Consider the following 27,992-nt stretch of genomic DNA (forward strand, 5'->3'; position numbering starts at 1 on the left):
GAACGCGGACAGGTAAATATGACATGCTTACCTGCTCCGGGCGTCCCGCTCCTTCCCCCGGACAGCTGGTCTTCGGTGCCGCAGCCTCTTCCTATGTCAGCGGTCACCGTTACCGCTGATTAGAGAAATGAATAGGCGGCTCCGCCCCTATGGGAGTGGAGTCCATATTCATTTCTCTAATGAGCGGTCCCACGTGACCGCTGAACAGGGGAAGAGCTGCGGCACCCGGAGACTGTGGGACTGCAGGGACAGCGCCAGGAGCCCCGGAAGCAGGTAAGTATGCCTCAGCGCCCTCTCCCCCTCACCCGACGACCGTGACTCGAGTATAAGCCGAGAGGGGCACTTTCAGCCCAAAAATTTGGGCTGAAAATCTCGGCTTATACTCGAGTATATACGGTAATTAAATCCCCTCCACTATGCTGTAACATCTGGACGCTGCGTTTTAGACGCTGCGGCTCAACGCTGCGTCAAAAACGCAGCGTTTCCTGAACGTGGACACATACCCTTAGGATCCACATTTGAAAGGCATAAGTAATATCCACACCATTAAGAAATTTGCAAACAAGGGAAAAAATGAATCCACTTTGCTGGTACTCTAAAATGCTGTGGATTTTGTGTGCAATATCTGCAACAAGGACCAACGTTTGAGCCTCGCCTAAAGAGGCTCACCAGGATAAAAATGGTTGAATCAGATGGAAATAGTGAAATATAATTGATTTAAGAATTAAATAAATCTAATCTAGTTTTACTACCTCCAGAGCCCCACTTCCTCCTGTGGTCCATCCCTGCCACCGCTCTTCTGGCCACATGCGGGCACAGAACAACATATCTTGTGTCTCCTCGGAACACAGCAGAGGTTGGCTGACTGCATCGGAGTGACAAATAAGGGGACTTGTCAGCCATCTTCCTTCATGTTGACCCCCGCCAACATGAAAATCGATGCCCTGTGTTGGTAGGTGATCGCTGGAGCGGCAGTATGGATCCTGACCAAAGCAGCTATGGGGAACACGGACCCCAAAGTTAATAAACCTAGAATGTTATATATTGACCTTCACCTTTTTCCAGTTGATTAACCAGATCTGTTTTTTTCCATCTGGATAAGCCCTTTTTATTGCACAGAAACAGAATTTCCCATCATGTTTGCCATCAATAGATGAGCTAACTGCTTATCAGTGCTAACTGCTTATCAGTGCTAACATGAATTGTAATTTAGTACAAGTTGCAGGACGGCGCATGCAGAGCAATGTAGTAAGTGCAAGTGCAAAACTCTTATCTGCATATGTTATTCATCACATTGTCTTGTGTGAGACCATATGTTATGTGTAAGATCATAAAAGAACGTATTGACCATCACTACTTATTTATAGAAAGTAGAGAATAGAATTCTGATTCTAAATTTCAAGACTTATCTAATATTATAAAAGTTCTGGTTACACCTCATTCATATATCCATATTAAAGGTGTGGTCCACTACTCTGACAACCCATTCTGAATCCCTATGTTTCTCCCCCAGTAAAATAATAACACTTATACTCCCCTCCGGCGCTAGCCCTATTCCTATGCCAGCCATGTTGGCACCGGCACTCCTGGGGATTGCATGACATTATGCCACGCAATCTCTGCAGCCTATCAGCGCTGGCTTCATTCAACTTTCATACGGACATAATTCACATTTGTAGAAAGTGGAAGCTGTGTTTGCTCTCACTTCATCCAGATGTCTTGATTTGTCTGAAGACGTGAGTGAAGCCAGCTCTGATTGGCCACAAGGGAGAGCCAGTGCAGACTCCTCTGGAACACCCCAAGCATCGGTGGGGAGTAAAAGGTGGTGTTATTTTACTTGGGGTGGGGAACATAGGGATTCAAAGGGGTTATCAAGTAGTGGACAGCCCCTTTAAGTCTCCAAACTATAGCAATCTAGAACCTATGAGTGCGCAAGGCCTTTTACTGTATTTCCATATGCCTCAGAACTCATGCTGAACCACTTTTTTTCCCATCAGATTCAATAGGGGTTTAGATTGCCATCTCGCCCTGCTCGGTCAAACCGGACTGTACCCAGCCAACCACAGTATGGCAGCATGCAGAGTCCTTGTGCCTCTGTAGTATGCAGCCTAAATGAACTTTGTCTGACAATGAAATATTTTCACTTCCCATTGGCCAAACTAGTGACTGTTTCATTTGGTATGAACATGTTTAGGTTTCCGTGTAACTTTTTGTTTTATTATTTATTTATTTATTTAAGTTAACACCTGTTTAGGCGAAGGTTACACATTGATATTTTTTGTATCATGATGGCTCTAATTTTAACTATTGCTGTCTCTAGGCATCTGCTAGTCACATTTACTTATTACAGAATATTGCATAACTTTATGCAACTTTTTTTTACACACTTTGGGGCCAAGTCATACATCAAGTTTGTATGTGAAATCTGGAGTAAAACTGGTGTAGAAAAAGAATACACATAATTTTTACGCGCTTAAGAATGTTGTAACTTTTGGCAATTTTTCACCACTTTTGCCAATTTTGTGAATTTTTGATAAATTTGGTGTCAGTCACCTTTATATTCACACAGAAATACAAAACTTCAATCTTGATAAATTGGGTCCTATTATTTTTTTTTTGTAAACTTGCAAGCTATCCCCTCCTTTTTTTCTTACACTTTCCAGATGTCAGACAAAATGTTTTGGAGTTACTTGATAAATACCCAACATTTTTAGTGCAATTGTTCTGACAATTATGCCCCATTGAGTAGCATGTACACAAGCAAAGTATTGTGAAAACGTCATGGTTGCTAAGTGCAACTATCATGCTGCAAGAAGTTTGTGTGTGACCCAGCCTTAATCTTCATTTCATGTAAGTTTATTGTCTGAACAATGTAAAGTTACTACTCTATTCCATCGTGAGTCCCACCCTTTCCTGTAGATTTGTGTAAATGTCTCACTTCTGATCGCATGGTATGAAACTGGCGCAATAGTCATGATAGTTGCTGCCCAACGTACCATGCAGAGTCTCTACGTGCCACAAATTTGGCCTGTGCACACATTGGCATTTGTCTTGTCTGCTTTATCACCTATTTGCTCACAGCATTTCATTTTCTGTGTCAAGTTATGTCATTTATTTATCATTTGTGGTGTTTGGGAGTTAAAGGATGTAAGACCGAAATATGTCTCAGCATTGGAGAACAATTGCCATGTGCCGTCTGATCCTGCAGCCATGCTCCCTTTTGTCTGCCCCCTACTTTCGGTAGATCAGCCACATGTAGGTTTCTGATGGGAGACCACGTTATTGGATCTGACTTTGGGTTTATTTGTAGTCTGTTACCATGGACACACACAAGTCTGCATAGGAGCTGTCGGCACAGGGCTGTAGCATGTAGTTAAACTATACATTTAAACATAACCTTCAAAGCAAAAAATGAAATGGTCCCTACTTCATAGGAACTGTCCCATACATTTGCAAAGGAAACGAGCAACAAATATATGATTCAAAAAGCTAGGTTTTTATAGACAATAGCTGCTCTTTTAAAGGGGTTATCTGGTTCTTTTTATATTGTCCTTATAGGGCCATGCACTAATTGGCAGGTAGTTAGCTACCTACATGCCCTACGACAATCCCTCCCGACTCAGAATGGTCACAGATTGCTCCTGCTGCCAGTTCTGCTGCTTCCTGTGGCATCACGTTGGCAGGGCAGTTCATTCTCTTCTGTTGATGGGGTTTCACTGCTGACATCATGCTGATTTACAGCCAACTCCCATCTGCCACTACCTGTCTAGAAGTGATTAGCCCCATATTAAACATATAAAAAAGTCCCATATAACCCCTACATGTTTGTATACTTGGTCTTCTCTTTGTTCTTGACATCTACCTTTTCTCCTGGTCTTTTGATTAAAACTATTTTAGTGTTGTATGAATATAGTTCTTATGTAGACCCATGTGTGTCCATGGTTGCACCCGAAAAACCATCCTAGGTATAGTCTGATCCAGCAGTCCTGTTTTCCCTCTGCTTCTTACTAACCTTCAGCCTATAGAAGAGGGCTCAGGTGCAAGGGTGCTACAAATGACTGCGGAATCTGACTAAACATTAGAGTTTTTAGATTGTAGCCATCAATACAAATGTCTCCAAGCAGTGGGGTAATTTTAATCATGTACATAGCCTTAGTGGGTATCTGTCAGTAGGATAAACCCTACTAAGCCATCTGTTTGGGCATGTAGGTAATGGGAAAAAGAATAAAATGGTATCTTTCTAATCTGAAATCGAATGTCTTATTCCGGAGAAATCCATGGATCTCCCTGAGAATCTACCTCAACACAGCCCTACAGCAGAACTGCCAGCTGTAATAATTATAGGGGATAACTCAGGAGACTCTTTGCCTGGAACAAGACAACTACAGGACACAGTTTTATAAGTGGTAAAGTCTATATTATCACACAGTGATTCAAACAGGTGCAGAGAGAAACTCAAGTCCACAACACTTGGTGTAAATATAAAACGCAGCTTAGCAGTCAATAGGAAACTTCAGAGGAAAATGCAATCATGCTGAAAGTCTATGAAGCACAGTTATTCTTGAGGATACTTGACATGAATAAATCCTTGTCTTAGTCCAAACACAGATAGATAAGCTTATAAGGGCAGCACGGTGGCGCAGTGGATAGCACAGCAGCCTTGCAGCGCTGGAGTCCTGGGTTCCAGTCCCACTAAGGACAACATCTGCAAGGAGTTTGTATGTTCTCTCCGTATTTGCGTGGGTTTCCTCCGGGTACTCCGGTTTCCTCCCACATTCCAAAGACATACTGATAAGAAATTTAGATTGTGAGTCCCAACGGGGACAGCGACGATAATGTGTGCAACCTGTAAAGCGCTGCGGAATGTTAGCGCTATATAAAAATAAAGATTATAATTATTATAAGGCAGTTCAAATCATATCTTAGCTCAACCAGGGAGGCCTGGTTAATAGTCTCAGGTTTTTGCAGAGCAGAAACAGCTTACATGTCCAGCAAATGCAGATGGAAGTAAACATGAGCAACAGATGAAGGAGGATTACTGGAAACTAGTGTATGCAGCAGGAACTCAGAGCAGAGTAGCAGGATAACCACACAGGTTCACAGGAGCAGGTATATAGCCAGGGAGTCAGGAGCTGGATGCAAGGCAGAATACTCTAGCACAGACTGAAGGCTGGGGTGGAGTTTTATAGCAGGAAGACACAGTGCACTTGAGACCAAAGACGCCATCTTGGAAAAGGGCAGTAATGCACAAAAGGTAAAAAATGTTCAGAGTCCTGACACCTGCATTCAGAGGAAAAGTGCTGCTGCAAATGTGTGTAATGAGACAAAGTTAAATTCTGCTGTGCTGTTAGCTCTGCTGTACTTTGATAGCTCTGTTGTTGTTAGCTCTGCTGTACTGTTAGCTCTGATTTCACTGCAGAGCTGTGTGTGAATATGAGAGCAAAGAATCCATCAATACATTGCTTACACTTGTAATGCCTCCTTTCATTTAAAATAATCTGCTTCTTGGGGAGACTTATGTCCGGTCATTAGATCTTAACAACTCATTTAAGTATAAGAAAAACGCAGATTTCTAAGGAATAAGACATTGGATTAAAGATATTAAGGTGTCATTTTATTCAGCTTCCTGTGACCTACATGCCCATATAGATGGCTTAGGAGGTTCAGTCCTACTGACAGATTCCTTTAAAGTCTAACTAGTCTTACTATTGGGACCAATAAATTCTGAAGCTTACCTTTTCTGGTATGCTTGCCTTTTGTTGCCTGCCTCTTGTAAAATACGTCATTGTAATGTGATCATATTTTGCTCGCTCCATTTGCTTATGATTGCTTTGCTCACTGCTAGTGACATTTTGACTTTGCAGTCTCACCCCAAGAAGTTTGAGTCCAACCCCAACAAGCCCATGCAGTCCTTGTAGTCCATTGTATGCTTTCCATTTCTGGAGGTAAGGACGCTTCAGTTATGTTTCTGTATGTCACCAATAATATTTTAGACTGTATCTCGGTGTTCTGTAGCGTTTTTTTTTTTTTTCTTTCAATAAAGTTGGTATATAGTTTTGATTAGTGATGAACGCGATGACTAGTCTAGGAGGATCATCTCCACTGGCTTCTCTCCGCCTACTCAAATAGACTGAGAGACCTCTGCCTATACACCCAAGGAAAGAGACTAGTCATTATAGCTCAGCAGGGAGGGAGAATCCAGTGGTGACATTCTTCTTGGACTAATCGCCTTGTCTCTGGCTTTTTATATGTTTCTAATAGAGTAGCCGTTTTCTGATTCATGCTGCTCGTGGTTCGGGTAGCATCAAGCTTATAACAAGTTCCCTTAAAAATGATGTCCCAGAACCTTGCTACTGACACCCATGGTGTCCGCTTTGGTCACATGCATTTCTTAATCAGAAACCTCATAATCTTTGATTAGTTTTTTTTATGACGCATCAATTAATTACGGTAATAGTGGCGATTGTCCTCCTTGGGCTATAAATACGGAACATCAGATTTAGCGGATACGTCATTTTAACCAACACCGTGTATCCTTAAAGTAGATTCTGTATTTGTCTATCGGGGATGGATGCCAGGATAAGTCTGTCTAGCGGATTCAGTTTAACATACACCGTGTTCCAAATTATTATGCAAATTGGATTTAAGTGTCATAAAGATTTAATTGTTTTGTTTTTCAAATAAACTCGTGGATGGTATTGTGTCTCCGGGCTCAATGGATCACTGAAATCAATCTTAAACATATGTGATACCGTATATACTCGAGTATAAGCCGACCCCCCCTAATTTTGCCACAAAAAAAATGGGAAAACTTATTGACTCGAGTATAAGTCTAGGGTGGAAAATACAGCAACTACCGGTGAATTTCAAAAATAAAAATAGATGCTCCATACCGTTCATTATGGCCCCATAGGTGCTCCACATAAAGCTGTGCCATATATAATGCTCTGCACCATTCAGTATGGCCCCATAGATGCTCCATATAAAGCTGTGCCACATATAATGCTCTGCACCGTTCATTATGGACCCATAGATGCTCCATAGAAAGCTGTGCCATATACAATGCTCTGCACCGTTTATTGTTGCCCCATAGATGTGCCATAGAAAGCTGTGCCCTATACACAATGCTCTGCACCGTTCATTGTTGCCCCATAGATGTGCCATAGAAAGCAGTGCCTTATATACAATGCTCTGCACCGTTCATTGTTGCCCCATAGATGTGCCATAGAAAGCTGTGCCCTATATACAATGCTCTGCACCGTTCATTATTGCCCCATAGATGTGCCATAGAAAGCTGTGCCCCATATACAATGCTCTGCACCGTTCATTATTGCCCCATAGATGTGCCATAGAAAGCTGTGCCCCATCTATAATGCTGCTGCTGCTGCAGCAATAAAAAAAAAAAAAATGACATACCTCTCTTGCTTGCAGCTCCTCAGCGTCCCGTCTCGGCGTCTCTCTGCACTGACTGTTCAGGCAGAGGGCGGCGCGCAGATTAGTACGTCATCGCGCCCTCTGACCTGAACAGTCAGAGCAAGAGGACGGGAAGACGGAGCCGCGCCCGGCGTGTGGAACGGGGACAGGTAACTATGACATACTCACCTGCTCCCGGCGTCCCTGGCTCCTTATCCCGGACAGATGGTCTCCGGGTGCCGCAGCCTCTTCCTCTGTCAGCGGTCACCGTTACCGCTGATTAGAGAAATGAATATGCGGCTCCACCCCTATGGGAGTGGAGTCCATATTCATAACTTTAATGAGCGGTCCCACGTGACCACTGAACAGGGGACGAGCTGCGGCACCGAAGACCGTGGGACGGGCAGGAGGAGCGCCAGGAGCGCCGGGACTAGGTGAGTATGCGACAGTCCTCTCTCCCCCTCACCCGCCGACCCCACCGCCGATCATGACTCGAGTATAAGCCGAGAGGGGCACTTTCAGCCCAAAAATTTGGGCTGAAAATCTCGGCTTATACTCGAGTATGTACGGTAATTAGTTTTCCAAGTGATTCTAATTAAAGGAAAACTACTTAAAAATGATGTTCCACATTATTAAGCAGGCCACAGTTTTCAAGTAACATGGGAAAGAAAAAGGATCTCTCTGCTGCCGAGAAGCATCAAATAGTGCAATGCCTTGGTCAAGGGATGAAAACATTAGTTATTTCCTGAAAACTTAAGCGTGATCATCGTACTGTTAAGAGATTTGTGGCTGATTCTGAGCACAGACGTGTTCGTGCTGATAAAGGCAGAATGAGGAAGGTTTCTGCCAGGAAAGTTCATCAGATTAAGAGAGCAGCTGCTAAAAAGCCATTACAAACCAGCAAACAGATATTTGAAGCTGCTGGTACCTCTGGAGTCCCTTGAACCTTAACCCCTTTACCCCCAAGGGTGGTTTGCACGTTAATGACCGGGCCAATTTTTACAATTCTGACCACTGTCCCTTTATGAGGTTATAACTCTGGAACGCTTCAATGGATCCTGATGATTCTGACATTGTTTTCTCGTGACATATTGTACTTCATGATAGTGGTAACATTTCTTTGATATTACCTGCGTTTACTTGTGAAAAAAACTGAAATTTGGAGAAAATTTAGCAATTATCCAACTTTGAATTTTTATGCCCTTAAATCACAGAGATATGTCACACAAAATACTTAATAAGTAACATTCCCCACATGTCTACTTTACATCAGCACAATTTTGGAACCAAATTTTTTTTGTTAGGGAGTTATAATGGTTAAAATTTGACCAGCAATTTCTCATTTTTACAACACCATTTTTTTTTTAGGGACCACATCACATTTGAAGTCACTTTGAGGGGTCTATGTGATAGAAAATAACCAAGTGTGACACCATTCTAAAAACTGCACATCTCAAGATACTCAAAACCACATTCAAGAAGTTTATTAACCCTTCAGGTGTTTCACAGGAATTTTTGGAATGTTTAAAAAAAAAATAACATTTAACTTTTTTTCACAAAAAAATTACTTCAGCTCCAATTTGTTTTATTTTACCAAGGCTAAAAGGAGAAATTGGACCCGAAAAGTTGTTGTCCAATTTGTCCTGAGTACGCTGATACCCTATATGTGGGGGTAAACCACTGTTTGGGCACATGGCAGAGCTCGGAAGGGAAGGAGCGCCATTTGACTTTTCAATGCAAAATTGACTGGAATTGAGAGAGGATGCCATGTCACGTTTGGAGAGCCCCTGATGTGCCTAAACATTGAAACCCCCCACAAGTGACACCATTTTGGAAAGAAGACCCCCTAAGGATCTTATCTAGATGTGTTGTGAAAACTGAACTTCCAAGTGTTTCACTACAGTTTATAACGCAGAGCCGTGAAAATAAAAATTCTTTTTTTCTGCAAAAATTATTTTTTAGCCCCCAGTTTTGTATTTTCCAAGGTTAACAGGAGAAATTGGACCCAAAACTTGTTGTCCAATTTGTCCTGAGTACGCTGATACCCCAAATGTTGGGGGGAACCACCGTTTGGGCTCATGGCAGAGCTCGGAAGGGAATGCGCATTTTGAAATGCAAACTTAAATGGATTGGTCTGCACGCGTCAAGTTGCATTTGCAGAGCCCGTGATGTACCTAAACAGTAGAAAACCCCCACTAGTGACCCCATATAGGATACTAGACCTCCCAAGCAACTTATCTTGATGTGTTGTGAGAACTTTGCACCCCAAGTGTTTCACTACAGTTTATAACGCAGAGCCGTGAAAATAAAAAAACTTTTTTTTTTCCACAAAAAATATTTTTTAGCCCCCGGTTTTGTATTTTCCCAAGGGTAACAGGAGAAATTGGACCCCAGAAGTTATCCAATTTGTTCTGAGTACGCTGATACCCCATATGTTGGGGTAAACCCCTGTTTCGGCGCACAAAAGTGCTCGGAAGGGAAGGAGCACTGATTTACTTTTTCAATGCAGAATTGGCTGGAATTGAGTTTGGATGCCATGTCGCGTTTGGAGAGCCCCTGATGTGCCTAAAAAGTGGAAACCCCCCAATTCTAACTGAAACCCTAACCCAAACACACCCCTAATTTCAACCATAACCCTAACCCTAATCCCAACCGTAAATGTAATCCAAACCCTAACTTTAGCCCCAACCCTAACCCTAATTTTAGCCCTAACTTTAGCCCCAACCCTAACCCTAACTTTAGCCCCAACCCTAACCCTAATGGGAAAATGGAAATAAATACATTTTTTAAAATCTTATTGTTTTTTCCCTAACTAAGGGGGGTGATGAAGGGGGGTTTAATTTACTTTTATAGCGTTTTTTGGTTGATTTTTATGATTGGCAGCCGTCACACACTAAAAGACGCTTTTTATTGAAAAAATAGTTTTTGTCTCTCCACATTTTGAGAGCTATAATTTTTCCATATTTTGGTTCACAGAGTCAGGTGAGGTCTTGTTTTTTGCGGAACGAGTTGACGTTTTTATTGGTACCATTTTCGGGCACGTGACATTTTTTGAACGCTTTTTAGGCAGAATGAAAAAAAAACAGCTATTCATGAATTTCTTTTGGGGGGGGCGCTTATACCGTTCCACGTTTGGTAAAATTGATAAAGCAGTTTTATTCTTAGGGTCAGTACGATTACAGCGATTCCTCATTTATATCATTTTTTTATGTTTTGCCGCTTTTATACGATAAAAACTATTCTATATATAAAATAATTATTTTTGCATCGCTTTATTCTGAGGACTATAACTATTTTATTTTTTCGTTGATGACGCTGTATGGCAGCTCGTTTTTTGCGGGACAAGATGAAGTTTTCAGCGGTACCATGGTTATTTATAACTGTCTTTTTGAGCGCGTGTTTTTCCACTTTTTGTTTGGCGGTATGATAATAAAGTGTTGTGTTTTGCCTCGTTTTTTTTTTTTACGGTGATCACTGAAGGGGTTAACTAGGGGGACAGTTTTATAGGTCGGGTCATTACAGACGCGGCGATACTAAATATGTGTACTTTTTTTATTATTATTTAGATAAAGAAATGTATTTATTGGAACAATATTTTTTTTTCTTTATTTAGGAATTATTTTTTTTTCACATGTAAATATTTTTTTTTTTACTTTGTCCCAGGGGGGGACATGACTATATAGGGTCAGATCGCTGATCTGACACTTTGCTGTGCACTGTGTCAGATCAGCGATCTGACAGGCACAGCAGGGAGGCTTCCCGGCGCCTGCTCTGAGCAGGCGCTTGGAAGCCACCCCTCTGCAGGACCCGGAAGGCCCTCCGCGGCCATTTTGGATCTGGGCCTGCAGGGAGGAGGAGGTAAGAGACCCTTGGATCAATGCGATCACATCTCGTTGCTCCGAGGGTCTTAGGGAAGCACGCAGGGAGCCCCCTCCCTGCGCGATGCTTCCTTATGCCGCCGGAACGCTGCGATCATGTTTGATTGCAGTGTGCCGGGGGTTAATGTGCCAGGAATGGTCCGTGACCGCTCCTGGCACGTGACCGCTCCTGGCACATAGTGCCAGATGTCAGCTGCGATAGTCAGCTGACACCCGGCCCCGATCGGTCACGCTCCCCCCGTGAGCACGGCTGATCGGTGATGACGTACTATCCCATCGGTGGTCATACGGGCCCAGACCACCTCGACAGGATTGTACGTCCGATGTCAGAAAGGGGTTAAGGTGTAGGATCCTTCAAAGGTTTGCTGTGGTTCATAAACCTACTATTCGGCCACCCCTGTTCACAAGCAGAAACGGTTGCAGTCTGCCCAGACATACATGAACACTAATTTTCAAACAGTCTTGTTTACTGGTGAGTGTCGAGCAACCCTGGATGGTCCAGATGGATGAAGTAGTGGATGGTTGGTTGATGTTCACCATATCCCAACAAGGCTGCGATGTCAGCAAGGAGGTGGAGGAGTCATGTTTTGGGCCGGAATCATGGGGAAGCAGCTGGTAGGGCCCTTTCAAGTTCCTGAAGGTGTTAAAATGACCTCTGCAAAGTATATAGAGTTTCTGACTGACAACTTTCTAACATGGTATAAAAAGCAGAAACTTGCCTTCAGGAGCAAAATCATCTTCATGCTGCAAAGAATACCTCTGAGTCATTGGTTGCTATGTTCATAAAAGGAGATAAACTCATGGTGTGGCCACCATCTTCCCCTGACCTCAACCCTATAGAGAACCTTTGGAGTATCATCAAGCAAAGGATCTATGAGGGTGGGAGACAGTTCACATCCAAACAGCAGCTCTGGGAGGCTATTCTGACTTCATGCAAAGAAATACAAGCAGAAACGCTCCAAAAACTCACAAATTCAATGGATGCAAGAATTGTGAAGATGATATCAAAGAAGGGTTCCTATGTTAACAAGTAACTTGGCCTGTTAGGATATTTTGGAGTTAAATAGCTTTTTTGTTCAGTGAATGTGACCTCCTAATGCTGCAAAATCAACAAATGAGCATTTTCATTTCTTTAAAACATATCAAATGTTTAGAAATTCTACTGTGCCTAATAATTTGGAAGAGTGCATTTTGAATTTTTATTCATTTTGGAGATTATACTGTTATCATTGGGAGGTTTCTTCAATAACATTCGATGTATACTCTATCGGGTGATGACTTTCATTAGACTGACTGTCATTTGCACCAACCATTTAGGAAAATCCAAGAAAAATATCATTTACATAATAATTTGGAACATGGTTTATATATATGTATTTTAGGAGCTTTTTATTAATAGAGCCTCAGACACACCATAAGGAGCTTTAGAAGTGTCTGCGTTCCCTGGACAAGTGCCTCTAGGACTTTGTGACTTTTTCATGTCTTATTTAAAGGGAACCTGTCACCCCGTTATTTGAAGATGAGCTAAAAATAGCGTTAAATAGGGGCAGAGCTGGGCGTTACATTAGTGTCTTTTGTGTGCCTTTATTACCCACCTATGCTGCTGAAATACCTTTGTAAAGTCGCCGTTTTCTGCTGTCACTCACGCTGGTCTGGTCCTATGGGCGTGGTGACAGCGCTGTTTCTCCCCCAGATCAGGCTCATCATTCCGTTGGTGGCGTAGTGGTGTGCGCATGTCCAACAGAGAATATCCACTGCCCAGGAGATGAAAAAGAGCGTGTTCTGCGCTATTCAGCCGTTTACCGGTGGGCGCGGCCATCTTTCTGTGGCCGCGCGTGTGCAGATGGAGCGCTCTGCTGCCCGGGGCTTCAGGAAAATGCCCGCCGCGATCTCCATCTGCTCACGCGCGGAATCCCACGGCCATTTTCCTGAAGCCCCGGGCAGCAGAGCGCTCCATCTGCGCACGCGTGGCCACAGAAAGATGGCCGCGCCCACCGGTAAACGGCTGAATAGCGCAGATCGCGCTCTTTTTCATCTCCTGGGCAGTGGATATTCTCTGTTGGACATGCGCACACCACTACGCCACCAACGGAATGATGAGCCTGATCTGGGGGAGAAACAGCGCTGTCACCACGCCCATAGGACCAGACCAGCGTGAGTGACAGCAGAAAACGGCGACTTTACAAAGGTATTTCAGCAGCATAGGTGGGTAATAAAGGCACACAAGACACTAATGTAATGCCCAGCTCTGCCCTTATTTAACGCTATTTTTAGCTCATCTTCAAAAAACGGGGTGACAGGTTCCCTTTAAATGTGTTATATTAAGGAAGTCCTCTGAGCCATTCCTCCATTTTGTTGGTCATGCCTAGGTTGTTGCATCATATGTGGACATCTCTTCCAGATAGCGTGTGTTCTCGTGTAGATCTGTAAGCAGATGGCTGGTGGTTTTCTGTCGAGCGATTCACTGAGATATAATTGGATATTTAGTTCTCCCCGGTTCTCTAACTTCAAATCATTGTTACAGGGATAAATACATTATGTTGCTTGTGACTCATCCTTGGTCTATAAAAGAGGCACACCACGTAATAGCGCTCGTATGCTCATCTTTTGTGCTTCGTTTGATTTAATTAAAAATAAGTGACAATTGCTTTATCCATAAGGTTTTCTGAGTTATGAATGAGTAAACCTTTCTAGATGTGTGATGGTATTTAAAAGATCATATGGGAAAGTGCTCACTTTCCTGATCCTTTTAAATGCTTAAAATATCACATTTCATATTACCAATTGTCACCTGTAAAGAATGTGGAGCGGTAGAAGAAAGACATGGAGTATATTATTGATGATGTTACGTTTTACAGGTGCCTCCATCCTTAAACTAATGTCTGTGCACGTGCCCGTCTGTGATTGTGTATATCTCCATTGTGTTTCGCTTCACTACCATCTCTCAACAAAATATTTCAGAATTCCACTACCATCTCCAAACGAATGGATAGAGAGTTGCAACGGACTATACTATTTTGGAAAAGTTCCACGTAACTGGGCGAGAAGACCCCTTTGATTGATGCTCTTCTTGTAGTATTGATAAATAGAGGAAAAAGCCAGTTGGTTGCACCATGTATTTCGTTTTTTTGGGGAGAACCCCCGAATCACCTTCTATAATACTACCTAAGTGTATGAATTTCCGAGTGAGTATCAAAGCTGAGATTTCCCCAATACTTAATTGTGATGGTGGTTGAGTGTTACTGTGCTCCACTTTGGGGCAAGACAATACAGTTCAGCCTTGATATGGGCTCCTCCTCTCCACGTGACTTGTGGATTCTGAGTGATAGGCTAGTAATACATTGTACCATAGTCTGTAGACCAGTGTTCCCCAACTCTAGTCCTCAAGAGCCACCAACAGGTCGTGTTTTCATGATTTCCTTAGTATGGCCCAGGTGATGGAATTGTTGCCTGTCTAGATGATGGAATTTTCACCTTGGCAATACTAAGGAAATCCTGAAAACATGACCCGTTGGTGGCTCTTGAGGACCGAACTTGGGGAACACTGCTGTAGACATTAGGTTAGGGAATGCAGTGGCGCCCAGATAATGTAAAAGCTGTCACCGACTGCCATCAGATTCCTCAACAGACAGGTGGTCAAAACACCTTAAATAACTGCAAAAGACTTGCAGCAAGATTTGGTTGCAGCAGGCATTGAGATATCAAATAAGGGGCACTGAAGGTCACCATGCCTGAACCTCAAGATATTCTTAAATACTGACCCAAAAGCACAAGGAAAGTCGAATCTAACATGCTTAAACCATTTAAACCATATAAATAAGCCTCAGGATATTGGAGTTTCCATTCTGTGGAACTTTTTGGACTTATGCTGTAGATTAGCAGTAAGTCTAGAGGAGGAAGAATGAAAAGAACACTCTGCCTACAGTGATGCATGGCGGTGGTTCAGCAATGCCTACAATGAAGTATCGCAGAGGCTTAGTGATGCCTACAGTGAAGCATGGTGGTTGCTCAGTGATGCCTGTATTGAAGCATGGCAGTGGCTTAGCGATGCCTATAGTAGGATGTCATTGGACTTTCCAACAGGATAGTGGTACCAAACATACCTCAGAGTCCACCAAGACATGGTTCTAGAAGAAGTCAGGGACAATTCTATAGTATCCGCCACAGTTGTGTGACTTAAACCCCATAGAAAATCTTTGGTGGGCTTCGAAGAAGATGTTTGCAGAAAATAAACTTAAGAATATTAGTGAACTGACCCTTGCCCAAGAGAAATAGGCTAAGATTCTTCAGGAATGCTGTCAGATGCTGATGTCTGGTAACACCTTATATGTGCATCACTACATACAGTAGTATGTAGAAACTCTTGTCATGATGGGGTGAACAATATTGAGATTACAGTAGTCATTAGAAGTTGCATTTTTTAAAAAAATGTAAAAAAAAATCAAATTATTGTAATTGTTATATTAAGCTATTTATATTGTTTTGTGTGATTTGCTTTATTGTAAACATTAGAAATGTGAAAAATCTGCTAATAAACCAAATTGACAATGGGGTTTGTGCAATTTTCATTGCAACTGTACACACAAAATTTTGTTCACAGCTAGAAACGTTTGTGTGAAGGTCAATTGTCTCCAAATGCTTAGTTGTGATTTAAGAACAAACCCAAATATTATTTCTTTCCTCTTCTTTCCAGCAAACCAGTTCTGATACTATAGCAGTTACGCTCCCAGTCTTAGGCTAGCGGAGGTGGCACGTTATAGCCACAGCGGACACATGCCTTATACTATATACCATTCCCTTACTAATACAAGGCCTTATGGGTACGTTGTTCCCAACCCTTCTATATCCGCTATGGACAAATAGAAGTATATTGCCTAATATCTTCATTAGATCCAATAACTTCATGGATTCTCCTTTTAACAAGATATTAATGAGGCTAAATGATGCTTCTCCCCAACTCACTGAGCTCTGTTAAGTTTAATGCCAGGAGATCATGTTATGTTAGACATATGTAAACCTGGATTATGTCTTAATGAGGAAGTCAGTCCTCTGTGCTCAGTATGTTGTGCTGAGTGAAATATTTAATAATCCGTTTAAAGAAATAATCTCTTTATAAAAGGAAATGCTTGGAAATTTTTATGAATTATAAAATCCTGCAGTAATGTACACTCTGCACCCCCCATCTACTGAAAGAAAACAGAAATGTAGAAATTTTTACTAATTTATTAAAAAAGAAAAACTTAAATATCACATGGTCATAAGTGTTCAGACCCTTTGCTCAGTATTGAGTAGAAGCACCCTTTTGAGCTAGTACAGCCATGAGTCTTCTTGGGAATGATGCAACAAGTTTTTTACACCTGGATTTGGGGATCCTCTGCCATTCTTCCTTGCAGATCCTCTCCAGTTCTGTCAGGTTGGATGGTGAAGGTTGGTGGACAGCCATTTTCAGGTCTCTCCAGAAATACTCAATTGAGCTTAGGTCAGGGCTCTGGCTGGGCCAGTCAAGAATGGTCACAGAGTTGTTCTGAAGCCACTCCTTTGTTATTTTAGCTATGTGCTTAGGGTCATTGTCTTGTTGGAAGGTGAATCTATGGCCAAGTCTGAGGTCCAGAGCACTCTGGAAGAGGTTTTTATCCAGGATATCTCTGTACTTGGCCACATTCATGTTCTCTTCAATTGCAACCAGTTATCCTGTCCCTGCAGCTGAAAAACACCCCCATCTCATAATGCTGCCACCACCATGTTTCACTGTTGGGAATGTATTGAGCAGCTGATGAGCAGTGCCTGGTTTTCTCCACACATATACCGCTTAGAATTATCACCAAAAGTTATATCTTCATCTCATCAGACCAGAGAATCTTATTTCTCATAGTCTGTGAGTCTTTCATGTGTTTTTTAGCAAACTGTTTGCGAGCTTTCATATGTCTTGCACTGAGGAGAGTCTTCTGTCAGACCACTCTACCATAAAGGCCTGACTGGTGGAGGGCTGCAGTGATCATTGACTTTGTGGAACTTTCTCCAATCTCCCTACTGCACTACTGCATCTGTGGAGCTCAGCCACAGTGATCTTGGGGTTCTTCTTTACCTCTCTCACCAAGGCTCTTCTCTCACGATTGCTCAGTTTGGCTGGACGGCCAGGTCTAGGATGACTTCTGGTGTTCCCAAACTTCTTCCATTTAAGGATTATAGAGGCCACTGTGCTCTTAGGAACCTTGAGTACTGCAGAAATTCTTTTGTAACCTTGGCTAGATCTGTGCCTTGTCAGAATTCTGTCTTTGAGCTTCTTGGCCAGTTCCTTTGACCTCCCTCATGATTCTCATTTGGTCTGACATGCACTGTGAGCTGTGAGGTCTTATATAGACAGGTGTATGCCATTCGAAATCAAGTCCTCTCAGTTTAATTAAACACAGCTGTACTCCAATGAAGGAGTAGAACCATCTCAAGGGGGGATCACAAGGAAATGGACAGCATGTGACTTAAATATGAGTGTCTGAGCAAAGAGTCTGAATACTTATGAACATGTGATTTTCAATTTTTCTTTTTTAATAAATTTTCAAAAATTTGTACATTTCTGTTTTTCTTTCAGTCAAGATGGGGTTGCAGAGTGTACATTAATGTGAAAAAAATGACCTTTTTTGAATTTACTAAATGGCTGCAATGAAACAGTGAAAAATTTAAAGTGGTCTGAATACTTTCCGTACCATATGTATATATGCGTATATATATATATATATATATATATATATATATATATATATATATATATATATATATATATGCACATTGTGTGTGTATATATATAATATATATGCTATATATATATATATATATATATATATATATATATATATGTATATATATATTTAATATATATGCTATAGATATGTGTATATATATATAAAAATGTGGTCAATTCTGTACTTCAGATCACCTATCCTGGTAAATATGATTAAAAAAAAGATAGAACAAAAAATTTTTACCTTCCTCCGCTCCCTCGCAGTCGCAGTGTCCTGCTCCGGTGCCAGCAGCTGCTTAATGCTTGTATGCAGTGCATGGCAGGGACATTATGCGCCGCTCAGAAACCAGAATACTCACCTGGTGTTCATCAGAGATCGCGGTGAGTATCCATTCCTCTTCAGTAGTGCGCACTGTCAGCCGCCTGCTTCCTGCTGGGGCCGGCGGTCGCGTGTGCCGATACCTAAGAGAAATGAATATTCTGAATATGTTCTGATGAACACCCGGTGAATATTACAGCAGTTGTGCTCTGCTTGTGAGCAGCACATGATGTCCCTGCTATGCGCTACATACAAGCATTAAGCAGCTGCTGGCACCGGAGCAGGACACTGCGAGGGAGAGGAGGAAGGTAAGAGTAAAGGTTTGTTGTTTTTTTTAAATCTTTTCTGATGGGGCCATGGATGCCAGGATTGGGATGGGGTTAATCTTACCATAAAGGGGATGGGGCCAATCAATCTTACCAGGATGCCAGGAAGAAATGAATATTCATTGCCCTCCTTGCCCATGGCCGTGGAATGCAGTGCATATTTATTTCTCTTTAGCAGCGGGCACTGGAGTTAGCCGGGGCCCCCGGCTTCTGCCTCTGTGACCTGCTGCTCCTACGATACTGCTCCCCCACCACAGCCAGAGCCAATATATCTCGATTGTAAAACACCCCCCCATTTTCCTCCACATTTTGTGAGGAAAAAAGTACAGAAAGTATTCAGCTTGAGAAAGGATACCTCATCCGAAACGTTGCCACGCTATTGGGCAATAAAGTCCACTTTTTCCATGTTTTTTGTGCTGTTTTCTTTTTTTACTCTATTGTAAGGAACCATTGGATTGTTGGTTGGAAAAGCTGTGCACTTTAACTGAGGTAACTGGTGCTGTTCCAATTTTTTTCAATATATATGCAGTGTATATATAAATATATATATATATATATATCTACTATAAAATTGTCTAAGGGTCACTTCCGTCTGTCTGTCTTTCTGTCTGTCTTTCTGTCTGTCTGTCACGGATATTCATTGGTCGCGGCCTCTGTCTGTCATGGAATCCAAGTCGCTGATTGATCTCGCCAGCTGCCTGTCATGGCTGCCGCGACCAATCAGCGACGGCCACAGTCTGATTAGTCCCTCCCTAATCCCCTGCAGTCAGTGCCTGGCGCCCGCTCCATACTCCCCTCCAGTCACCGCTCACACAGGGTTAATGCCGGCGGTAACGGACCGCGTTATGCCGCGGGTAACTCACTCCGTTACCGCCGCTATTAACCCTGTGTGACCAAGTTTTTACTATTGATGCTGCCTATGCAGCGTCAACAGTAAAAACATCTAATGTTTAAAAATAATTAAAAAAAAAATCATTATATACTCACCTTTCCTGCTCCTCGCGACGCTCCGGTGACCGCTCCATGCAAGCAGCAGGTTCGGGTGGCAAGGATGGTCTGCGAGAAGGACCTGCCATGACATCACGGTCATGTGACCGCGACGTCATCACAGGGCCTGCGCGATAAGGACCTGCCGTGACGTCACGGTCATGTGACCGCAACACGGTCATGTGACCGCGATGTCATCACAGGTCCTGCGTGAGAAGGAGGCGACAGGACTACAAGGGGCCCTGGAAGGTGAGTATATGTTAATTTTTTAACCTGTGACATATGTGGCTGGGCAATAAACTACGTAGCTGGGCAATATACTACGTGACTGGCCAATATACTACGTGGCTCTGTGCTGTATACTATGTCACTGGGCAATATACTACGTGGCTGGGCAATATACTACGTGGCTCTGTGCTGTATACTACGTCGCTGTGCAATATACTACGTGGCTCTGTGCTGTATACTACGTCACTGGGCAATATACTACGTGGCTGGGCAATATACTACGTGGCTGGGCAATATACTACGTGGCTGGGCAATATACTACGTCACTGGGCAATATACTACGTCACTGGGCAATATACTACGTGGCTCTGTGCTGTATACTACGTGGTTGGGCAATATACTACGTGGTTGGGCAATATACTACGTGGCTGGGCAATATACTACGTAGTTGGGAAATATACTACGTGACTGGCCAATATGCTACGTGGCTGGGCAATATACTACGTGGCTCTGTGCTGCATACTACGTGGCTGGCAATATACTACGTCACTGGGCAATATACTACGTGGGCTGTGCAATATACTACGTAGGCTGTGCAATATACTACGTGGACATGCATGTTCTAGAATACCCGATACGTTAGAATTGGGCCACCATCTAGTATATATATATATATATACATATATATATATATATATATATATATATATATATATATATATATATATATATATATATATATATATATATATATATATATATATATATATATGATTGACATCCTCCAAATGTGTGTGTGACTTGCTGGTGGTCCTATAATGAAGTGAGACATGATTGACCTCATTCATACAACCCACTACATGGTAGGGCTGCCAGCACGCCGTGGCCATGTATGAGATTTCCAATGGTTCTTCCATGAAATAAAAAGTTTGGAAGATGTCGTTAATTCCCATTGGGGCATGATTAAAGGATCTGAGTTAGGACTAGTCTGGCAGATTTCAATGCTTAGTGGACCTGACAGTTTACCTTTTTACCTTGGTCTATTTTTATCCCATGTAACTAGGTCCATCAAGTTCAACCTTCCTCCACCAATTGTACATTTTGTCACTAACTATAACACACAATGTTATGTGATTCAAAGAAAAGAAATCACCCAGCCCTTTTTTAAAAGCTGTTATAGTGTCTGCCATTACTACCTCTTGTGGTCAGGCATTCCACAGTCTGACTGCTCTAACTGTAAATGCTATGTAGCTGCCGGAATCGCTTTTCTTCCACCCGTAATGAGTGCCTTCTGGACTTTAGTATGGTCATTTGGAAGGAGTAAGTCATGTGCATATATTCTTACGAAATATACATTGAAGTCTATTAATACAACCAGCCAACTCAAGGATTAGTCCTGTCAAAGAAGCGGACCGATATTTGTAGATATTCATCACAGGAAAATCTTGTCTAGATTAGCGGTGGTCTTTATAAAGAAATAATGTCTTGGAGAGATCTGACTTGTTGATAGATGTTGTGATTCTTCTTTCTTTTTACAAACTTAAATAATCTGATCCAAAGATCTACATTTAGAATTACCATCTACCTTCTAAGACCTTTTGGAGGCCAAATAAATGTACTATGACTATTTACTGTAGGCATTTGTTTCTCATCTACCATGAACGGCGATGTACAAATAAAGCCGGCGCATTACATGACTTTGCGCTGCCGGTCTCTGATTCCACTGCGTAGGCGTGAGACTTGGAGCGCTGTGTGGATGACGTAGGAGACGTCATCCACTTCCATCCAGATAGAAGAGGTGTCGTTTGAAAAGACGAGGGTGGTGCAGAGCGAGATCTGGATTCGCCCATTGGACCGGACCACACAGTTAGTATGTTTCACGGGGCATGAATAAAGCACTTTTTCGGAGGTATGTAGTGTCTGAGGGTATAAAAGACTTGTAGGAACCCCATTTACATGATTTTAGAGATGATGGGCATGGTTTATAAGGCAAAACAGTGACCGGTTCTCTTTAAAAATAGGCTCAGGCAGCAATAAATATACGATACAATATGATATGATACACTTTATTGATCCTTAGGGAAATTATGGTATTACAGCAGCTTTACAAAACAGCATTTCAAACATTACAAACAGGATTACATAAAGTAGATACAGATCTTGCACATGACTGAACCACATTACATAACAAACAAGTTTGAGTGAATGTAGGTACTTAAATCTCTGATCATTGCCATTAGTGCACCAGCCATAGGTCATTGCCGTGAAATAATGAAATAAAATATATTCACAGCATTCTCCACGTGATTTCTGCAGGCAAACACTGGTCTCGGCTCTATATGGCCCACGCCGCTGATGCCAGCGATTGGCTGCAGAGGTCATGTGTGATATATGTGGACATGTGATGCATACACCCAATATAAATGGAAGATACTTTGAGTGCAGAGCATAATGGACACTGCGCTGGAACAGCTGGGAGTGAAAGGATGCGTTTATATAGTGTACTTGTATTGCTGCCTCTGTGCTGCTTTTTTATTATATTTTAGTAGTTGGACATATTTTTGAGAATTTTCGACAACTTCAGGTGAAAACTGACCTTTTTGCACTTTTATAATTATTTTTCATATTTTATAGGGTTGTATTGTTTTGTTTTTTTAATACAGGTGCAGAAATGCTGCTGGTTTTCTGTATGGATTTGCAAATTGAAAGTCTTCAAAGCATAATTTCTGCTATGTGGATCAAATTTGAGCAAATGTTATACAAATGCTACATGGAAAATCCGCTACTGATGAGTAATAAATACACAGCAAGAAAGTTTTTATTTGCAGATTTTATTGCCATTTTCACCCTTATTAATGTTGGGGAGAGAAATAATGTTGGATTCTTCCACAAATCTACCGCAAAATCTGCATTTGTATACTGAGTAGTTGGCTTGCTACAAATGTGTTATACATTATATTTTTTGGTGGGAAGACGCCTTCAGAGACTTTCCTGTGTATATATGGTTTCTTTTTGCCGTTTCTAGGCTTCTAACAGCTGTCATTAAACACACTAATCTCTGCTGCTGACAACTCTGTCCCAGTCTGTTCACATAAGTTGACAAGTCAGCTGCACAAAACAGCGTGTCAGCTTATTATTACTGCTCTGGTGGCCAGTGTGAAAACTGTAAGAAGCGCAGACATAATTGCACTGCAAATCACAGTATGAACAAACTCCACAAACTCACCCTCGCAGAAATCTCAAACACCTCAATTTACAATCACTCTCGGAGTTCCTTCTCCCTCTTAAAGACATAGCCTCCCTTCATGACGCGGATGCTGCTGCCACTTTTTATAACACCATAATAACAGCAACACTCGATTCGACCGCCCCCCCCCCCCATGCATAGCAAAACTCGTACAATCAACAGACAGCCCAGCCTGACCAAAGAACTGAGATGGGCCTCCAGGGTCACTGAGCGGAGATGGAAGAGATCCCACTCTGCAGAGCACTTCATCGCATACAAGCAGTCCCTCGCCAGCTTCAAGTCCACGCTCACTGCAGCAAAACAAACTTATTTCTCATCTCTCATATCCTCCCTGTGTCACAACCCCAAACAGCTTTTCAACACTTTCAATTCTCTACTCTGTCCCCAGCACCTTCTTTCTCCCCTCTCATTTCTGCTGAAGACTTTGCCTCTTTCATTAAACAGAAGATCAATACAATCAGAGAAAGCTTTGGCCCGCAGCGCCCAATGCCCCTCTTAGCTGCTCAACCCTTTTCCTCCAAAACCAGCTTCTCCACCATTACAGAAGATCAGCTCTCCCACCCTCCTGTCTAGATCACATTTCACCACTTGCACGCTTGATCTTCTCCCGTCACACCTCATCCCTAACCTCACCACAGTCTTCATCCCAACCCTAACACAACTCTTCAACCTCTCAGAAACGGTGTCTTCCCCTCATCCTTCAAACATGCCAAGATCACACCTATCCTCAAAAAGTCCTCCCTCGACCCATCCTCTGTGTCTAGCTATCGCCCGATATCTCTTCTCCCTTATCCTCAAAACTACTGGAACAGCATGTCCATCTTGAACTCTCCTCCCACCCCTCTTCCTGCTCCCTCTTTGACCGGTTACAATCTGGCTTCCGACTCCATCACTCAACTGAAACTGCCCTAACTAAAGTCACCAATGACTTACTAACCGCCAAGAGCAAGCGACGTTTACTCTGTTCTCATTCTCCTGGACCTGTCTTCTGCCTTTGACACTGTGAACCATTCCCTCCTGCTACAGATTCTATAATCTCTTGACATCTCAGACTGGACCCTATCCTGGATCTCGTCATATCTAACTGACCGAACTTTCTGTGTGTCCCTCTTTCACACCCCCTCCTCACCTCACCCCTTGTCTGTCAGTGTCCCTCAAGGCTCAGTTCTAGGACCCCTACTTTTCTCCATCTACACCTTCAGCCTGGGACAGCTCATAGAATCCCACGGTTTGCAGTATCATCTCTACGCCGATGACACGCAGATCTACCTATCCGGACCTGACCTCGCCTCCTTACTCACCAAAATCCCACATTGTCTGTCTGCTATCTTGGCCTTCTTTTCTGCTCGCTTTCTAAAACTGAACATGGACAAAACAGAATTCATCATCTTTCCCCCATCTCACTCTACCCCTCCACCAGACCTATCCGTCAAGGTCAATGGCTGCTCACGTTCCCCAGTCCCGCATGCTTGGTGCCTCGGGGTGATCCTCGACTCTGCCCTCTCTTTCAAGGCACATATCCAAGCCCTTGCCGCCTCCTGTCATCTCAAACTCAAAAATATTTCCCGGATCCGCGCATTTCTCGACAACGAAACCACAAAAACACTAGTGCACGCCCTTATCATCTCCCGCCTTGACTACTGCAACCTCCTACTCTCTGGCCTCCCCTCTAGCACTCTGGCACCACTCCAATCCATCCTACACTCAGCTGCTCGACTAATCTACCTGTCTGCCTGCTACTCCCCAGCCTCTCCCCTATGCCAAGCCCTTCACTGACTTCCTATCATCCAGAGACTCCTCCATCCAGAGACCACAAGAGGCACCCTGTTGTTATCCCCTCTCAGTTTGTAATCCAGGAGGCTGTTTCTTGGGATCCTTGTAGCCCTGTGGATCTGCTCATCTATTACTAATGGATGGTATCCTTGTTGTAGGAATGTATTCCTCAGTGATCGCAGCTGTAGTTCCCTGTCTTTACTGTCTGAACAGATCCGAATATACCTCAGAGCTTGACTGTAGATGATTGATTTTTTTGTGTGTCTTGGATGAAAGCTGTTCCATCTAAGATAAGCCGGACGTCCGGTGGGCTTATGGTAAATTGCTGTTTGTATGGCATTGTCCTTGATGTATATGGTCATGTCCAGAAAATGTATTTGGGTCTTTGAAAAGTTGAGGGTGAGCTTTATGGTGGGTGGTCCTTGTTGAAGTTATTGTGGAAGGTGAGTAGATAATCTTTTGAGCCTGTCAATATTAGCAGATCATCAATTTAGCGGAAGTATGCAAAAAATTTAACAGAGCAAGATGGATGGACTCAGGATAACTAAGAACATTATTCCCACTGCCTCTCCATTTGTAAGAAAATGCCTAATTTGATTACCTTGGCTTATCATTAGGAGGCATCACACTTTCCCACCCCCCTGAACAAATGTCCTGCTGTAGTATCCTCTAAAAGTTGTGCTTGTTTCTTATTAATCTATTTGTAATTTTGCCTGAATAAGGAGCCACTATGCTCTGAAAGCTTGCAAACATTTTCTGGTTAGCCAATAAAGGTATCACTCCTAGAATACTTCTGTCATCATTGGGCAGAAAAGTATTCACATTGATTTTTCTGGCTAACACGGTACCACAATACAATTTGTTATTGTACATCACAGCTAAGGGTTGAATGATCTGTCTTAGTCAAGTTTTCCGTGCTTAAGCTTTTGGCCACTTCTTGAGTGTCGGGAGAGAATCTGATCACCTGCTCTTCTATATCATGGTCTATTGAGTTGTGTAAGCTTGTTTCTTTGTTGGTAAGGAATGATAACATGTGGGGGAGTAGGGGACATGAAAGATGTCCTAGTGGATCCCATATATCTGTCCCTCAGCAAGTAACACTTGACCAATTTGTGGAAGGTAACTGTCGGCTGAATGAACCAATTACGATTTCATTAAGGCAGAAAAGTAGACTGAAATTTACGATGGCATCGTGGACAAATTATTATGTTTAAAATGTCCTAAATTAATACACGTATTCATTACTATGCTGTGTACACATGTAATTATTACTATACCATGATAATAAAACATATAAACATCATTTGTTTTCCCCCAGCTCATCTCCATAATATCAACCACCATTGTTATCCTAGACTTGGTTTCACAATAGAAGGCTAGTAAAATATTCCAACCGCTGTCTTTATGAGCAAACCATAAAATGTCCCAGTATTTATTGTATTAATAAAATTAGAATTTCGACTCATGTTTTTGCACATTTTTTTTTCCAATTAAGATGGTTTATATTCCTGTTGGGGCAATTAAATGTAAAAGTGCCAGCGTGACGATGTGTAAAATTATTTCCACTTGCACACTGGTCCATGGTACTTTTAACGTGCCATTTAAATCAGGGCGTTATTTATCCCAGATTGTTCATAATGCAGATTATTAGTATTTATGGAATGATGGTTTGGTAACTGTATTCGGTTTTATTTCCGTGTCCCGTCTTCCCATATGGCTTCTTTTTGTTTATATTTGTCCCCGAGCAACCATAATGTTCTGTAGAAAGTCCCCGAGATCTTCCTCTGAATTTTATTATGTATGGTTGACCTTATCCTCTTGTTATCCTGTGCATTAAGCATGCATTTGGTTTTTATTTTCGTTTTTTTATGGCATCGTTTTTCAATCCCTGAATCATGTTGTGAATATTGTTATTTTACCCAAATTCCTAATTATTCGTAGCGGTAAACACAGCTTTAAAGAACAGGAGATATATAGATTTTGTTGTTGTTCTGTAGTGCCTTGTATTTGATTATTTGAGTAACAGGTTTAATAAGAACTTTTTAGCGTCCTTGATATACAATATGTACGGGAGAGTGCCTGCTTTCAGTTGAAAGAAACTGTATATTTTATTGAAAATATCTTATTAACAAATAAGTTTTATATTCTGTCAAAAACAAGGTGGAAGAATCACTTTTTAAATATTCCCTTGTTTGGTTATTTATTCACTTTCCATTATCATTTATTCACTTTTATACAGTATTATTTTCCTGGTTATTGTTCATTACTTGCACATTACTTCTACTACAGAATATACTATTTTAGTGTAATAGTGTTTTGTTTTTATACATTTTATATGTTTTATCCATAGTTATGTTTCATCCCCTGGTAGATTGAAAGGATGATCACACAACAAAATATGATTATCAGAGGAGGATAACTATCTGTCTTTTTTTTTCTGGAAGACCCAGCCCATCCGTGCACTACAGGGAAAGACCACTGATTTCGATGAAGACTAGCTATCCTCATGCCCTGACAATAACAGCTAAAATGTAAAGGGGTCATCACAATACAATAAATTAACCTCCAGAACCGCCAATGGACTTCCCTTCCTGAGCAGTTTCAAATCAAAGGTGTTTAAAGAGGACCTATCGTAACTTTTTGCTTTTGGTTTTATTCCTTGAGTGTTTTTTTTTTGTTTTGATTAGTTGTTTTTTTTTTTCAATCTGCCATATGGTTCCAGAAATCATCACTTGTATTTAGTTCTCCTTGTCATGGTCTTGACTAAAGGGGCAGTGCTCACAAGATTCCTCGGGGGCGTGTCTTTAGGCTCCTTTGCATTATTACCCTGTGAACCACATCACCTTGGTAAACACCATAAAATTCAGCACTAAATAAAAATGCCCATATCTCTGGAAGCGTATGGCAGGTTTAAAAAAAATAAAAAAAGGAATAATCATGGAAGCAGCGGGAATAATCTAAGAGAAAAAAAACGCCATGTTTGATCTGATGAAAGGTCCTCTTTTTAGAGCTTTTTCTGTTGGTCGTATATACGGTACATATTTGGCCACTGAAATTTATTCAGCTCCTTTCTAGTAAAGCTACT

General features: G+C 42.0%; 1 protein-coding gene across 6 annotated transcripts in view; it reads left to right on the forward strand.

The window, feature by feature from the left end:
- Positions 1–27,992, forward strand: part of MAST4 (microtubule associated serine/threonine kinase family member 4) — a 611,899-nt gene that overhangs the window by 378,408 nt on the left and 205,499 nt on the right. The window contains exon 2 of one of the 6 annotated variants that reach the window (XM_077286478.1): positions 5,865–5,945. The exons of the other annotated variants lie outside the window; for them this stretch is intronic. Within the exon in view, the coding sequence (XP_077142593.1) occupies positions 5,865–5,945 (81 nt within the window). The remainder of the gene's footprint in view (positions 1–5,864; positions 5,946–27,992) is intronic. 6 annotated transcript variants of the gene reach the window in all.

Source organism: Ranitomeya variabilis, chromosome 1 (genome assembly GCF_051348905.1).
Source record: "Ranitomeya variabilis isolate aRanVar5 chromosome 1, aRanVar5.hap1, whole genome shotgun sequence".
Lineage (NCBI taxonomy): Eukaryota > Metazoa > Chordata > Amphibia > Anura > Dendrobatidae > Ranitomeya > Ranitomeya variabilis.